Genomic DNA, 16,228 nt, shown 5'->3' with positions numbered 1-16,228 from the left:
AGTGAAGGAGGACTCGTGAGTGCTCGGAAAGACGTAATGGGACATGATTTGTGCCCATACGCGAGCCTCCAAGGTAAGTGCTGAAGCCGAAATTTCCTTAGGGCGGGTACGATGGTATCCGTAGATCCATCTGCTGCCAGGTAGTGCGATAACTCTGAGAACGGCGTCCCAGTCAAATTGGTACAGCTGGCGCTTGAGTGCGGCTTCTTGAAAGGCATCCAATCCTTCTGGAATAGGGGGAATACTTAGAACTTTTTGAATGGCTTCTTCAGTAATGGGGACTTGTTTCTGACGGACAAAGACAGACTGCAGGGTTGGCAGGTGGAAGTTGGAGTAGAACTCGACTACCCAAGAAAGATTGACCTGCCTTGGCTGTCTCTGTAGGAAACTCCATTGTCTTCGGGCAATTTGCGGCTCAACAAAGGTAGCAATATTAGGCAGAAGGAGAAGAAGGTATTCGTTGTTGTAACTCCTTTCAGCCAGGATGGGGAACATCTGCTTACAGTAGCGATTAGGGAATTGTGTAGTGTCCTTTGCTGGGAAGTCTCTTTCTTTATCATCAACCTTTATAATCCTCTTAATTTTCTTTATTGAGGGCTTTACCGCAGTTAAAAAGGGTTCTGCCACTAATGCTCTTTTTGTACCTCTTCTTGCTGGTTGTTTGGGAGTGGCTTTCTCTTTTCCTTTCTTGGTGGCCATCCTGAAAAAGGGAAGAGAAAGTAAATTAAATTTAAAGAGATAGAGCAAGGAAGAGAACGGAAAGGATGGTTATAAATGCACATAAAAAGGTAAATGATATTAACACACGCTCATTAGTACATGTGAAAACTCATTAATGGAAAATAACTAGTGCATATGATGACAAGTGAATGCAAGGTGTTTATTGGCATGCCGGCAAAGGGCATGAGTAGCATAGATCAAGCATCACTCGTAACAAACCATCACATTTGTATTGACAATTAAATTCAATGAATAAAATAGTAAAGGAAATTTGTGAAAAGCAAGCATTGAAAAAAATGTAGAGAAGTTCATAATGCCATATGGGCTTTTTCACAAACACATAGCATGCATGTAGAAGAAGTTCTTGAAAATAAGAATTTGAACATGCAAGTAATCCCTTAAAAAGCAATATATAATTGTCAAACAAATTTATAATAATCCACAAGAATATAAATAATGACTCACATAAATTGATAACACCAAGTAAAAAGGAGAAAGAAAGAAAAATAAAATATGAACAACAAAGGTAAAAAGAAAAGAAAAGAGGATAACATATAAAAATAAGAAGAATAATAGAAAAGTAAGGAGGGAAGGAGAAAGAAAAACCTTGTTAATGGGGGTGAGAGAGAGTAAAAAGTGAGAAAGAAGGAAGAAGGGATGAAGGGAGGGAGAAGAAATAAGGAGGGAAAAGAGAAAATAGGATTTGGGGGGGGGGGAAAGATATGATAATTGGCAAAATTAGGGAGGCTGTGCGGCGCAAGCAACGCGGTAGCATGGGGCACGCGGTCGCACGACTTGCGCTTAAACTCAATGATGCGATCGCGTCGGTCACGCGGTCGCGTGACCCGTTTTAGGCTAATGGCGCGAGGGTAGCCTCGCACTTGCACAACTCTCTGTTCAAAATCATATTAGTGCCAAATTTTGGGTGACGCGATCGCATGGGGCATGCGATCGCGTGAGTGGGCTATCAGAGGGATATGACGCGGTCACGTGGGCACGCGATCGCGTGACAGGGACTGTGCGTCCAGCGCCAGTTTAGCACCACTCTAGCACAATTTTTGGCTGTGCACCGTTATTACGTCGAAATCCAGGTCACGCGGTCGCGTGGGGCACGCGGTCGCGTGAGAGGCCATTATTCCCATATGGCGCGGTCGCATCAGCGACGCGATCGCGTGGGGTGATTTGTGCCATTGGCACGGCTCCAGCCCTGCTCCTGCGTAACTCTCTGTTCATATTATTATTGTCTCCCAGCTCCCTGCGACGCGGACGCGTCAATGAGGCGGTCGCGTCGCGTGTTATTTTTTTTTAATAAAGGTATGTAAATGCAGATGCACAAAATGTACTAATGAAGAGAAGAGTTATTGAACAAGAAAATTAAAAATAAGGAAAAGAACGATCATACCATGGTGGGTTGTCTCCCACCTAGCACTTTGCTTTAACGTCCGTAAGTTGGACGTTCCACTAGCTCAGTCTTCAGATATGTGGGGATCTTCCAAGAGGAAGATCTCGAGCTCCTTGTTTTTCTTCAGCTTCTCGCCATGGTACAGCTTTAAACGATGTCTATTAACTTTGATAGGTTTAGAGCTTGAAGGATGACTTAGGTGATAAACTCCGTACGGTTCAGCCTTCTCTACTCTGTATGGACCTTCCCATCTTGATCTCAACTTGCCTGGCATGAGCCTTAGTCGAAATTTTTAAAGAAGGACTAAGTCCCCAGGTTGGAACTCTTTCCTCTTGATGTGCTGATCATGTACAGCCTTCATCTTCTCCTTGTATAGTCTTGAGTTCTCATAAGCTTCTAGGCGAAGGCTTTCCAGTTCCTGCAGTTGCAACTTCCTTTCAGCTCCAGCTTTTCCAATTCCCATGTTGCATTCCTTTACTGCCCAGAAGGCTTTGTGCTCTATTTCAACAGGGAGATGACAAGCTTTTCCATAAACTAAGCGGAAAGGACTCATCCCAATGGGTGTTTTGTATGCTGTTCTATATGCCCAGAGTGCATCTTGTAGCCTGGTGCTCCAGTCTCTTCTATGAGGTTTGACTATCTTTTGCAAGATATGCTTTATCTCTCTATTTGACACCTTGGCTTGCCCATTAGTCTGAGGATGGTAGGCTGTTGCAACTTTATGAATTATCCCATGCTTCTTCATTAGTCCTGTTAGTCTCCTGTTACAAAAATGGGTGCCTTGATTGCTCACGATTGCTCGTAGTGATCCATAGCGACAAATAATATGGTTTCTCACAAAGAAAACAACAGTGTTAGCATCATCATTGCGGGTAAGAATTGCTTCTACCCATTTGGAAACATAATCCACAGCTAACAAAATATAAAAATAACCATTAGAATTTGGAAATGGACCCATGAAGTCAATGCCCCAAACATCAAAAATTTCACAGAAAAGCATAATTTGTTGAGGCATCTCATCCCTCCTGGATATATTACCAAATTTCTGGCATGGGAAACAAGATTTACAAAATTCAGCAGCGTCCTTAAAAAGAGTAGGCCACCAGAATCCACAGTCTAAGATTTTTCTAGCAATTGTTTGAGGGCCAAAATATCCTCCACTCTCAGATGAGTGACAGGCCTCTAAGATGGACTGGAATTCTGATTGAGGCACACACCATCTAATTATCTGGTCAGCGCCACATCTCCATAAATATGGGTCATCCCATATATAATATTTAGACTCGCTTTTCAGCTTGTCTCTTTGATGCTTAGAAAAGTTTGGAGGAAAAGTGCGGCTAACTAGATAATTAGCTACAGGTGCATACCAAGGGACTATCTCAGATACTGCTTGCAGGTTATCAAATGGGAAATTATGAGCTATAGGAGTGGAGTCATCTGTAATATGTTCAAGGCGACTCAAGTGGTCTGCCACTAAATTCTGGTTACCACTCCTGTCCTTAATTTCTAAATCAAATTCTTGTAATAGCAGTATCCAATGTATAAGCCTTGGTTTGGACTCCTTTTTAGATAATAAACACTACAAAAAAAAGGCCTATGGCCACGGTAAAAAACTGTGACCATAGCTAGTAAAAAGGGTGACCATAGATCTATGGTCACGGTTTTGGACCTATGGTCACGGTTTTTTACCATGGCCTATTCTCTCGTGGCCATAGGTCTATGGTCACGATTTTTTGGGCTATGGTCACGGTTTTTATGGTCACGGTTTTAATTTTCAAAATCTGACACTTTAGGCCACGTTTTTTTACCGTGACCATAGGTTTTTTTACCGTGACCATAGGTTAATCTATGGTCACGGTAAAAAACCGTGACCATAGCCTTATCTATGGTCACGGTTTTCACCGTGGCCATAGCCACTATGGTCACCCCTCCTTAAAACCGTGACTATAGATAAGGCTATGGTCACGGTTTTCACCGTGGCCATAGCCTCTATGGTCACCCTTCCTTAAAACCGTGACCATAGCCCTATCTATGGTCACGGTTTTCACTGTGGCCATAGACTCTATGGTCACCCCACCTAAAACTGTGACCATAGCCCTATCTATGGTCACGGTTTTTCACCGTGGCCATAGACTCTATGGTCACCCCACCTAAAACCGTGACCATAGCCCTATCTATGGTCACGGTTTTTCACCGCGGCCATAGACTCTATGGTCACCCTATGAAAAACCGTGACCATAGCCTATCTATGGTCACGGTTTTTCACCGTGGCCAAAGCCTCTATGGTCACCCCTCCTTAAAACCGTGACCATAGCCCTATCTATGGTCACAGTTTTTTACCGTGGCCATAGACTCTATGGTCACCCTCCTTAAAACCGTGACCGTAGCCCTATCTATGGTCACAGTTTTTCACGATGGCTATAGCCTCTATGGTCACGGTTTTTTAAAACGGTGACTATAGCCTGTTGTTGTTTATGAGATTCAATTTTTTTAAATTATAATCACATATCTCAAAATGATAATAATAACAAAATAAATCTAAAAATAAGAAATTCAAGAAATCTAAATCACAAAAGTTTCATTATAAGATACATATGTTTAATTTTTAGTCTAAACAACACAAATCAAAATAGAGTGGAATTTTTCCAATTACATGTAATTCCTCAAAAAGTACATAACACATCAAAATATTACATTTACATAACTAAGGTAGTAAGACCCATCTCATGTGATATTTGTATGGAACATATTTTCTTCATCACATCATGTCTTCCTGCACGTAAAAGAAATAAACATGTTAGATATCTTGCAAAAATGCTTTTGATGATGCAATACATATGCAGCAAAAGAAGGGAAACATTCATCCATAGCAACACTCAAGAATTATTCACAACCATCATTCACTTCAAATAGCAGCTATTGCAAGAATGCAGCAGTAGTGATAGCTTAGACTCAGAAATTCATCAAAGTTATCACTACTGCACAAATAATTCAGAATCTGTTCATTCCAGCAGCAGCCAACACAAAAATAAGGTAGCAATAATACTATGCAGCAGCATCATATAAACCAGTTTAGCACAAAAGTAAAACAATGAAACAGCAACATAGGATCAATAACAGTTTAAACCTAATCAACAGCACCAAAGAAACTAATTTAGCATAGGGCAGATCAATGAAGCAGCAGCATGAAGCTAAATTAGAACATGGCAAGTCATTACGAGCACAGGAAAACCAATTTCAGAAAGAATAAACATCAGAGTTCAAACCTAAATCCACTACAAAATCAGTTGACTACCTAACCACCTAATTCAACTAAGCTAACCTAATCAAACAGCAACCAAAAGCATACTATTAATTTAACTAGAAGTTTCGAACAGTACTTACTTTCATATCCTTTTATACATGGTTCGATCCAAGTGAAGGAGGAATGCTTCGCCGCGCATCATTTGGTGCACTACTCGCGTCAGGCGGAGATTGTTGGGCAGCTTCTATCATTACTTGCACTTGTTCTGCACTCATACCAGGATTGACTTGTTGCAACAACGTTTTAATCAAGTTTGTTAAACCATCCAACTTGGAAGTTAAGTTATTTTGATTTTTCTCCATAGTTGAAACCACTTCATTATGTTGTTGCTGCATTTGTCGGATTTCCTTCTCCTTTTTAAGAGAGGATTTTGTGACTGATCGACCATAAAAACGAACTCTTCCATGTCTCTCCTTCCCGAAAACTGTTTGAACTGCTTCATCATCATTGTATCCTGCTTCTTTCAAATTTTGAAGATGTTCCTATTACACACAAATAGGATCAAAATAAATGCATACACCCGACAGCTTTAGAATAAATAAAAATAGCCAACACATTTCTTGTTTTGTGTACTTTTCTAAGAGACCAGAAAACTAACAATTGTCTCTTGTGTTCCCGAATCAGTCTCTCCTTTTTTGCTCGTACGAGTTACAACAAACATCTCAGATTGTGATGGATCTTCATTGTCCTCCTTCTTTGCTCGCTACCAAGAAACCACCAACATGTGACTAAGCAAACACACATAACATGAAAGATAAAAAAATACTTAAAATAAAAAGTACAAAAAAATACCAATTCAGCGCGCACTAATTCAAAACTAACTGGACCCATTCGATGATTCCATTTTTGCTTGGATCTATTTTCACGATTTTTGTCAGAAATAACCTACATTTGTTGCAATATAAAATTAGATAGAGTTAGTTAAATACATGATACCATCATTAAAGCCAAGAGAGTTGTGAAAATCACTTACTTTGATGATATCAAGCCTCCAAAATTGAACTAATTTTCGAAAATGCAGTTCAGGTACAGTCATTGGACGATTTTTCATCATCTCTCTAAATGAGTTGTACGGTGTATAGTGATATTTCTTTATGCGTTTATTAAATTGCTTCCATGCCTCTCCAATGGTATCTATCACCCAAGGCTCAGCATCACTAGGAATGTTATATTTAGACTACAAACAAACAACGAATAATGTTATTTTACCATACATGCTAAGCCTATTTGTAAACAATTTAAAAAGGAGAATGATCGACTCACCTTTGCATAATCCAACATTGAAGTTTTAGTCTCAATGGACACAGCTTGCCAATTAGTATATAACAATGTGACCAAATTAGAGTTTCTTGCAAGTGTTCCCAAGAATCGACTAAACAATTGAACCTGTGTCTTTGTTGGGCCTATGGGTTTGCCATTGTACCATGTTAACTCTATTTGTGTCTCCAAAGCATGAATATGCTTGAGTTGGGTGGGACCACGAACTTTTTTCTTTTTGGTACCTATTTCCAATGTCGTTACTAGAAAATGTTAACAAGATTACGAATCTAATGAATAAAAGAGTAATCTATTAAATACAATAGTCAGGTTAGTGCATTTCACTATTTGCTATTAAAGAAAGGGATAAAGGCATTACCGAGTTGAGTGTCACTACTATCACTAACGGTTGGATTGAGCTCATCACAATCATATTCATATTCTTCATCATTTTCATCTAATGATATCCCATATTTTTCAAAAAATTCGTCTAAAGTCATAGCAGGGATAAGAGACTCAATCTTATGTTCTTCTTCGTTGGCATCTTGTTCATTCGATTCCTTCAGCAGCATCTTATTGGTCAGCTTCTTGACTTTATCACCCTCCACCTTTGATTTCTTCATTGGCACCTTCTTCCTAGATGGCTTCTTCCCACCTTGATCCTCATGTTCAATGGCTTTCATCTTGACTAGATGATTTTCTTCGTTGGAATTCTTTGTTGGCATCTTGATTTGATCCTCACCGTCTCCGATGTTTGTTATCTTCTTGGTTACCATTTTGCTTTGACCTTCATCGTCACCTCTTCTCAGCACCTTTTCCGGCATCTTGCCCTTTTTCCTTGTCTCATGTTTACTACTATTAGCCCCACATGCAGCTAAAACATGTTCCCTTTTTATTTGAAATTGTTTTAGCAAGGAATAAGCACTTGTGAATTGAATTTTTCCTAAACTTTTTACCAGACTCCTTATCTTCAAGGGACTTCTTTGTGACTCTATTTGTGATAGGGTTCTTAACCTTTTTCTTTTGGAATTTCCTTCATTGTTCATCCTGTATAAAAAAAAGTCAAACAAAGCATCAATACTAACATTGCCAAAATTAAAAGAAAGAAGAAACATTGTAACGCATTAGAAAATAAAGTAAACAAACATGGTAATGCATTAGAAAATAAAGTAAACAAACACGGTAATGCATTAGAAAATAAAATAAACAAACATGGTAATGCATTAGAAAATAAACATGATAATGCATTAGAAAATAAGTTAAAAAATAAAGCATCAACGTTACAATTTGTGCACTACCTCAAATTCAGCATCACTGTCTAAATCATCAGATACTATTTCTTTGTCTTTAGGTTTGATCTTGTTCGGTGTCACATCAACAATAGTAGGTCGCATACCCTGTCTAACCAAGTCTACCTCACCAATATCACTTAAGGGTATCGGACTATTCGCCGATTCATGTGGCCCTCTTATGTTAGGGTCAAACTGTAATTGGACACCAACATTAAACAAATCTCTGGGAACCGTTTTCATCACATAATGCTTTTGGGGAATATATGGATCTTTCACATAAAAGCACTGGTGTGCTTGGCTTGCCAACACAAATGGTTCGTCTTGGTAACATCTTTTGTTGAAATGAACGTATGTCAAACCATAATTATCTTCCTCAGCCATAAACCACTCACACTTAAATAACATAACTTTAAATTGGCTATAATAGTCTAACTCGATAATATCCATGATTCTACCATAATATCTTATATTGGCCTTTATTGGTTTTTTGTCCTTAACACTCGCAAAGCTTGTAGTTTCAGCCACCACAGTGACACCACTATTTTGCGTTTTTCGCATCACTTCTCGTCGCTTAGTATGAAATCTGTACCCGTTGACAACATAAGCAGAAAATGATTTTGCAACTTTATTTAGACCCTTAGACAGCTGTCGTAACCAACCGGGAACATCATCCTTCATGGCACGTCTCGTAAACCACTCGATAAAGTCTTCATTCTGATCTTTAACGATGTTCCACTTCCGCTTCCGCTTGTCTTGCTTTTGTTGCTCACAATGTTCTCTACAAGGAGTGTATATTATTATGTTATATTACCAAGATTAGTCTAAGGAATAGAACTAATGAGAAGTGCAAATTTACCTCATGTAAGGCTCCACGTTATCGCAATTATTCACTACATATGCATTAGCTTGATGGAGTGACTTTTCGTCCAAAATAATTAGTTGCCCTTTTTTCCACCCAATGGACTTCCCTTGTTTGCGAACAAATTTGAATCAGGATCTTCGGTTGAAGTGCCTGCATCATTATTCCGAGATACTCTGTTGAATCTTGTTTTCACTCCCTCATGCAAATATCTTGAACAAAAAGTTAAACACTCTTCAGCCAAATAACCCTCCGCAATTGATCCTTCTGGACAACTTCTGTTATGTACATACCCTTTTAGTGTGCACATATATCTCTCAATCGGATACATCCATCGAAACTGGACGGGACCACCTAACCTTAGTTCATTAGCTAAATGAATAGGCAAATGAACCATTATATCAAAAAAGGTCGGCGGAAAAATCCTCTCCAACTGGCACAAAGTCTCTACAATCTCCGACTCCAAACCATTAATCTCTTCTAACGAGATTTCTTTTTGACATAGCCGACGAAAAAAGGAACACAAACGCACTAGAGGAATAGCAACATGATCTAGAAGAATGCTCTTGATTGGTATCTGCAACAGGTAATGCAACATGAAGTGAGCATCATGAGTCTTGTAACCGTAAAGCTTTCTCTCTTCTTGTTGTACACAACGAGAAATGTTTGAAGCACTTCCATCAGGCAATTTTGTTTTCTTCAAAACACCACAAAAAATAGATCTCTCCCCTTTGGTCATGGAGAAGCATGCTCTAGCAAGTTTAGTTCTTTTGCCATCCTTAGTATTTATTGGGTGAAGATTCTTTCGAATGCCCATCTCCTTAAGATCATAACGAGCTTTTGCATGATCCTTTGTCTTTCCAGGGATATCCAATAAGGTACCAATTATACTGTCAACTATGTTTTTTTCAATATGCATTACATCAAGGTTGTGCCTGATCATACAGTGCTGCCAATATGGTAACTCAAAAAAGATTGATCTTTTTTTCCATTGGCCTTTACTTTTGTTTTGCGTCTTCCCAGAGGCATTATCTACTGACTTTAGCATATCTAGAACCTCTTCACCCGTTAACATTCGTGGTGGACCCCTGAATTCTATTTTTCCATTAAAAGATCTCTTGTTAGACCTCCATGCATGATCAACTGGCAAAAATCTCCTATGGTCCATGTAAACTATCTTTTGGCTATGTTTCAAGTAACAAAAAGAAGTATCATGATTACAACAAGGGCAAGCTAACTTTCCTTTCGTACTCCAACCTGACAACATCGCATACGCTGGAAAATCATTGATTGTCCAAAGAAGTGCATCATGCATTTGAAAAGTTTCATTCTTAAAAGAATCATAAGTATCTATCCCTGACACCCATAGCTCCTTCAGCTCTTCGATCAATGGTTGCAAAAAAATATCAATATTATTTCCTGGTGAACAAGGTCCAGGAATGATTAAAGAGAGCATGCAATATTCTGACTTCATGGACATCCAAGGGGGAAAGTTGTACATCATTAAGACAACTGGCCATATGCTATGTGACACATTCATAGTTCAAAAAGGATTAAAACCGTCACTTGCCAAACCAAGCCTCAAGTTACGCAGTTCTTTTGAAAAGTTCGGGTACCGACTGTCCAAGTTCTTCCATGCTTGGCCATCAGCAGGGTGCCTTATGCAACCGTCTTTCAAACGCTGCTCATCATGCCACCTCAACGCCTCTGCTGTGTTTGGGCACATAAAAAGCCTTTTAAGCCTTGGTATTAAAGGAAAGTATCTTAAGGTTTTCGCAGCAACCTTATGAACTTTATTCGGAAGCGCAAAGTCCTCTTCATTGCCATCCGTAGTAGGAGTCTGATTATATCGAGACTCTCCACAGATACGGCAAACTGAGTCATTTATGTACTCATTCCGGTACAGCATGCAGTCATTAGGACATGCATCAATCTTTTCATAGTCAAGACCCAACTCTTTAACCATATTCTTAGCTTTATTAAAAGAAGTGGGAATGTTCAAATCAGGTATGGCTTCTTTCAATAACTCCAAGAGGGAGGTAAAAGATGTGTTACTCCACCCATGTAGACACTTCAAGTGGTAAAGACGAATGATGAACGATAATCTCGAAAATCCAGTTGTACAATTCGGATATAATTCCAGACCTGCTTCGTCTACTAGCTTATAAAATCTCTTCGCATCTTCATTCAACCCATTGTTCCCCTCCTCAAGATTTGCCATATTTTCGAATGCGTCACGCAGCAACCCGTTCATATCATCAAGGCCGCCTCGATCATCCATGTCAGTATCTATTACTGTTGGGATTACTGATTCTCCATGATTTGTCCATCGTTTATAACCTTCGACAAACCCATAGCAAATAAGATGCTCATATACGGCGTCTCGTTCACGCCAATAAGTGTTTCTACACTTTGCACACGGACATTGAATTTCTTTTGCAACTGGTTTTCCCTTTACGAAGGCAAACTCTAAAAAACTATTTACACCAACTATGTACTCGTTCTCAAATCTTGGTGAATCCATCCAATCTTTTGACAAAACATGATTAAACCTAATAATGCAAATATCTGAACTTACTAAACATGGTCTAATAGGTCAATTATAGTGACAATCTAGCTACCATATACACACTACCTAAATAACTAGAAGATCAAATTATAATATATATCAAGTATGATATAAACTTACTGCTTAGTTCCTTCATTTTGAGATGCCATTTGAAGTTGTTATACACTGGTGCCACAACAACTACTCAACTCCTTTTGTCTTTACCAGTCCAAAAACAACATCCTATATACAAAACAAAACAAAAAAATTCAGGAGAAGATAAATCTATATGAAGAATTAAGTTATTAAACCTCCCTTCCCTGCCTCTAAATTTTATTTGAAAAAAGGAAAACTATATTTTTTAATTTTATTTTTTCCCATTGGAAAGAGCATGCTATGAACAGATCGCTGATCAGGTAATGAAAAGACAGAGCATGGAATACACACACAAACTACAAAAAATCAGTCCTCTAATATATTTACCAAATCAGCAAATGGAAATGTAAATTTGTAAAGGGAAGTAATAATGAATAATTGAAGGAAGTACATCTCAATACATGCTCACACAGACCAAGCAAAATAAAACTCATAATTTTGTATTATACATACACACATACATGCAGTGGAGGGATATTTACACTTATATATTATACACGCCCTGTTATTAGTTGGAGTTGGAGTATAATCTTTTTATTATGCGCGCAATAAACCACACCTAAAGAGAAAGTTTTAATTTAATGCAAGCTCTAGAACACACTCGGCGCCTCCATAAGTTGACAAATCAAATCCATACTTAAAAAAAAATATGCCCTTATATTAGGTTCCTGTGACCTAAACACTTAGCTGCTCTTAAAATATATATTATTAAATCCATAAGTTGACAAATCAAATCCATATTATTATTATATTTTTTATAATAAAAATTTGATAAAAAATAATAAAATATATATTTTTTATTTTTTATTTTTTATTATTTTTTATCAAAAAATATATAATATATTAATTTAATATTTTTAAATATATTATTTTTATTCATATATTATCTGTTAAATATAATTTTATTTTTTTATATCTCTCTCTTAGAATCACGTGTCTGTATAAGGGAATACAACCTTAGATTACATGAAACCAAGTTCCCAAGTCCCAAGTACTTTGAGCCAATAGCTGATAACAATACTTAATTGATTAGTTTTTTTTGTTGTTGGATAATGTCGCATTACTTTCAAATAACTAGACGACAAATCTCACACACAACAAAATAAACAAATAAAAAAGACCAGGTTAATTTAAAATATTTTATTTTGTGTGGAGAATTCTCATCTTACCCAACTAATATCTGGGGCCAGAAACAAATAGTGTCAACTTTTATAATCCAGATGCAATAGTAGTTTCTATTATGCTCTCTAATATACTCTATTATGCTCTCTAATATACTCTGACCATAGTCAAAATGGTTAGTATTTTTGATAATCCATAATTGCATATTTGGAAGGGTTATTGCTGGGATCTAGCCCATCATCAATGTTGGTTAGAAGGACAGGTGTGAAACAGAATTTTAGTTAGCTATAAACAAATTTCATCCATTAAAATATATTCTAATAAAGTCATATTAATTAGCTATTTAAAACAAATATATGTATGTATTGCATGTGAGTTAGAATCTAAAGGTGAATACTTTTTAACTTTTGAATGTCCAAACTCAATGTACGCATGTTGTCCATGCTGTAAATTAATATTACTCACACAAACCAAATCAAAATGGGAAGAATGAGAAGCCAGAATCTTAGTCAAATAAAGTAGTCATATATCAAAGGCAACAAAACAAAGCCTTTCCTTTAACACCAGCCAAGGCAAACAAACAAATAAACAAACACAATCTAACATATATCATATTTAAACACCCTTCCTTGTCAGAAAAATTCAAAAGGGAAACAAAAACTGCATATGTTATGTTGTTTTCATGTTAAGCACTAAGCAGTAACAGAGAGTAAAAAGAATAATAATCCATTTTATAATAATAATAATAATAATAATAATAATAATAATAATAATAAAAAAGTTATGAGTTTTTGTTTTGATGTTTGCATATTTTTGTGCCCATTTCACAATAAAAACAAAGAGATATCCCAATGATATCTTCCACCGAGTGTATAGGAAACACACATAATTGCACCCAACACCAAACCATAGAAACCTGAGCTCCAAAAACCTTTCTTTTCTTTAATTTCATTGCTTTTTGCTGCTTCTTTCAGCTACCCTTTTTTCCATTATATATACCCATCAATCTCCAAAAACCTTTCAGATAGAAAGAGTTCAAACCTAAATTCACTACGAAATCAATTGACTACCTAACCACCTAATTCAACTAAGCTAACCTAATCAAACAACAACCTAATCAACTAACACTAACATGGAGTTTAAACCAAATTTTGAGTTAACTAAAATTAAGTTTTTTGGTACAAGAACATTAGAAGGGGGAAACAATTAAACAGAAAAAGCTGGAATCAAAGGAAAGAAGAATAATTGGAAGTTTGTGCTTTTAGAAACTCACAGCAATGCCTTTTAAATTGAACAACTTCTCTTTTTTGTTGAATTCTAGCATAAGCTCAGCAAGTTGAGGAACATAGTGTCCTGAAGATAAATTGCAAACATGTTTTAATATAAATATAATCAATTATGCAGGAACTAATTTACATAAAGAACAAATGGGAGGAAAATTTACCAGCATAGCTTTCTCCTACTATGAACAAACTTCTGTTTCTGTAGTGTGGGAACTTTACAAACCAGTTTTGCAAGAATATTAAGTTATCCCTACTATAAAGTGAAAGAATAAATCAGAAAACAAAGCAATCTTTAAAGGTAAAAATTCTCTGTAAATTTTGTAAAGTAACATTTGATACTATCTCAAGATGTAGGCATGGCATAACTGTAAAGTATAACAGAATATAATGCAATACACATTACAGGGAACTTTGAGCAAAAGGGACATGGCAGAGTTTTGCAAAATTAGAATAATGGAAACACTACTTCTTCTTTTTTTTCCTTTTAAATTATAAACTTACACTTCATTCCCTTTCAGATAAAAACCTATTTTATTTTGTCCAATCGTTACTTAGAAGATACTTCAACCTAAAGTAGAAGATTGAATGTTACCTAGAGGATTTTGCTGTGAATCAGACTTGCTCTTGTGACAGGAAGCTCGCGGTGAAACTGAACGGGGCACAGCTCAACGGCGGACTCCACCCGTCGTAACGGCGGCAGGGGCTTCCCCTGGCGGTGGCTCAGACGGCAGCAGCAGCCGTAGCAGAGCTTCAACGGTGGCGGTGACGGCACTGGAGGCGGTGACGGACGGACACGAGCTCAGCTATTGACCCCTCTCTCTCTCTCATCTTCGTGCACTTTCTCTCTCTCTCTTCGAAGTTCCATGGTGGCTGGATAGCGGAGGAGCGCGACACCTACTCTTCTTCCTCGCGGTGACAAGAAGCTCGCGGTGAGACGCGCTAGAGGAGCTCAGTGACGCTAGGGTTTCTACCTTCTTCGATCATGGGGGCTGTGACGAAATAGGGGTTGGGAGGAAGGTGAACGACAATGGTAGGGGCTGGGAGGAAGGGTAACGACGTATGATGGAGAGGGTTGGGAGGAGCTCGGCGAAGGTGGGGGCTGGCTTGAAGGAAAATGGTGAGAATAGGGTGGGGGGGCTGTCACGAAGTGATGATAGGGTTTTTTTTTTCTAAGTTACTAATTAGGAGGGAATGGGGATTTGGTTGGGAGGGAGGGGAATTTTGGGATTTTGGGGGGGGGGGGGGGGGGGGGGGGCTAAAACGACGGCGTTTATGGAGGGAAGAGTATCTATGGTCACCTCCAAAAACCGTGACCATAGATATCTTTAGGCCACTTTCTAAAACCGTGACCATAGACACTTTTAGGTCACCCTTTCGAAAAACCGTGACCATAGACCCTTTTTGGTCACTGTAAAAAACCGTGACCATAGACCCCTTTAGGTCACTTCTAAAACCGTGACCATAGACCCTTTTAGGCCACCCAACAAAATCGTGACCATAGACCACTTTAGGCCACCTCCCAAAATCGTGACCATAGACCCCTTTAAGTCACCCTTTCTTGAAAAACCGTGACCATAGACCCTTTTTGGTCACCGTAAAAAACCGTGGCCATAGACGCTTTTAGGTCACCCCTAAAACCGTGACCATAGACCCTTTTAGGCCACCCCACAAAACCGTGACCATAGACTACTTTAGGTCACCTCCAAAACCGTGACCATAGGTACGCTATGGTCACCCTTTTTGTGAAAACCGTGACCATAGACCCTTTTTGGTCACTGTAAAAAACCGTGACCATAGACCCCTTTAGGTCACCCCTCAAAACCGTGACCATAGACCCTTTTAGGCCACCCTTTTTTAGAAAACCGTGACCATAGGTACCCTATGGTCACCATTTCTGTAAAAACCGTGACCATAGCTTTTTTTTTGGTCACGGTAAAAAACCGTGACCATAGACCCTCTATGGTCACGGTTTTTTACCGTGACCAAAAAAACCGTGGCCATAGACCCAAAATGTTGTAGTGAAATACTTTAGAGCTGCGTGGTCTGAATACACTACTACCTTCGTACCAAGTAAATAGGCTCAGAATTTATCCAGAGCGAAAACAATAGCAAGAAGCTCTTTCTCAGTAGTAGTGTAATTCGACTGAGCGGCATCTAAAGTTTTAGACGCGTAAGCAATAACAAAAGGATCCTTACCTTCACGCTGAGCCAGTGCTGCTCCTACTGCATGGTTGGAAGCATCACACATTATTTCAAATGGTTGGCTCCAGTCTGGTCCTCTTACA

The 16,228-nt window shown here is 38.3% G+C and overlaps 2 protein-coding genes across 3 annotated transcripts; both read right to left on the bottom strand.

The window, feature by feature from the left end:
* Positions 1 to 4,685: 4,685 nt before the first annotated feature.
* Positions 4,686 to 15,174, bottom strand: LOC112759145 (uncharacterized). Of its 2 annotated transcripts, none has more exons than XM_025807968.3 (11): positions 14,536 to 15,174; positions 14,105 to 14,196; positions 13,934 to 14,013; positions 11,524 to 11,625; positions 7,063 to 7,730; positions 6,690 to 6,928; positions 6,400 to 6,603; positions 6,219 to 6,311; positions 6,025 to 6,129; positions 5,507 to 5,908; positions 4,686 to 4,895 (listed from the first exon to the last, which is right to left on the bottom strand). In XM_025807968.3, the coding sequence occupies exons 4-10, from the start codon at positions 11,550 to 11,552 to the stop codon at positions 5,519 to 5,521; spliced, it is 1,728 nt and encodes a 575-aa protein (XP_025663753.1). In that variant the 5' UTR covers positions 11,553 to 11,625; positions 13,934 to 14,013; positions 14,105 to 14,196; positions 14,536 to 15,174; the 3' UTR covers positions 4,686 to 4,895; positions 5,507 to 5,518. The 2 variants fall into 2 exon arrangements, with proteins under 2 accessions (XP_025663753.1, XP_025663754.1); XM_025807969.3 differs by having other exon boundaries at positions 14,105 to 14,193; positions 14,536 to 15,122.
* Positions 7,964 to 8,962, bottom strand: LOC140179788 (uncharacterized). The gene is made up of 2 exons (XM_072219556.1): positions 8,832 to 8,962; positions 7,964 to 8,753 (listed from the first exon to the last, which is right to left on the bottom strand). The coding sequence occupies exons 1-2, from the start codon at positions 8,834 to 8,836 to the stop codon at positions 7,964 to 7,966; spliced, it is 795 nt and encodes a 264-aa protein (XP_072075657.1). The 5' UTR covers positions 8,837 to 8,962.
* Positions 15,175 to 16,228: the final 1,054 nt, after the last annotated feature.

This window comes from Arachis hypogaea, chromosome 16, assembly GCF_003086295.3.
Source record: "Arachis hypogaea cultivar Tifrunner chromosome 16, arahy.Tifrunner.gnm2.J5K5, whole genome shotgun sequence".
Lineage (NCBI taxonomy): Eukaryota > Viridiplantae > Streptophyta > Magnoliopsida > Fabales > Fabaceae > Arachis > Arachis hypogaea.
This window is presented reverse-complemented; position numbering and strand designations above follow the sequence as displayed.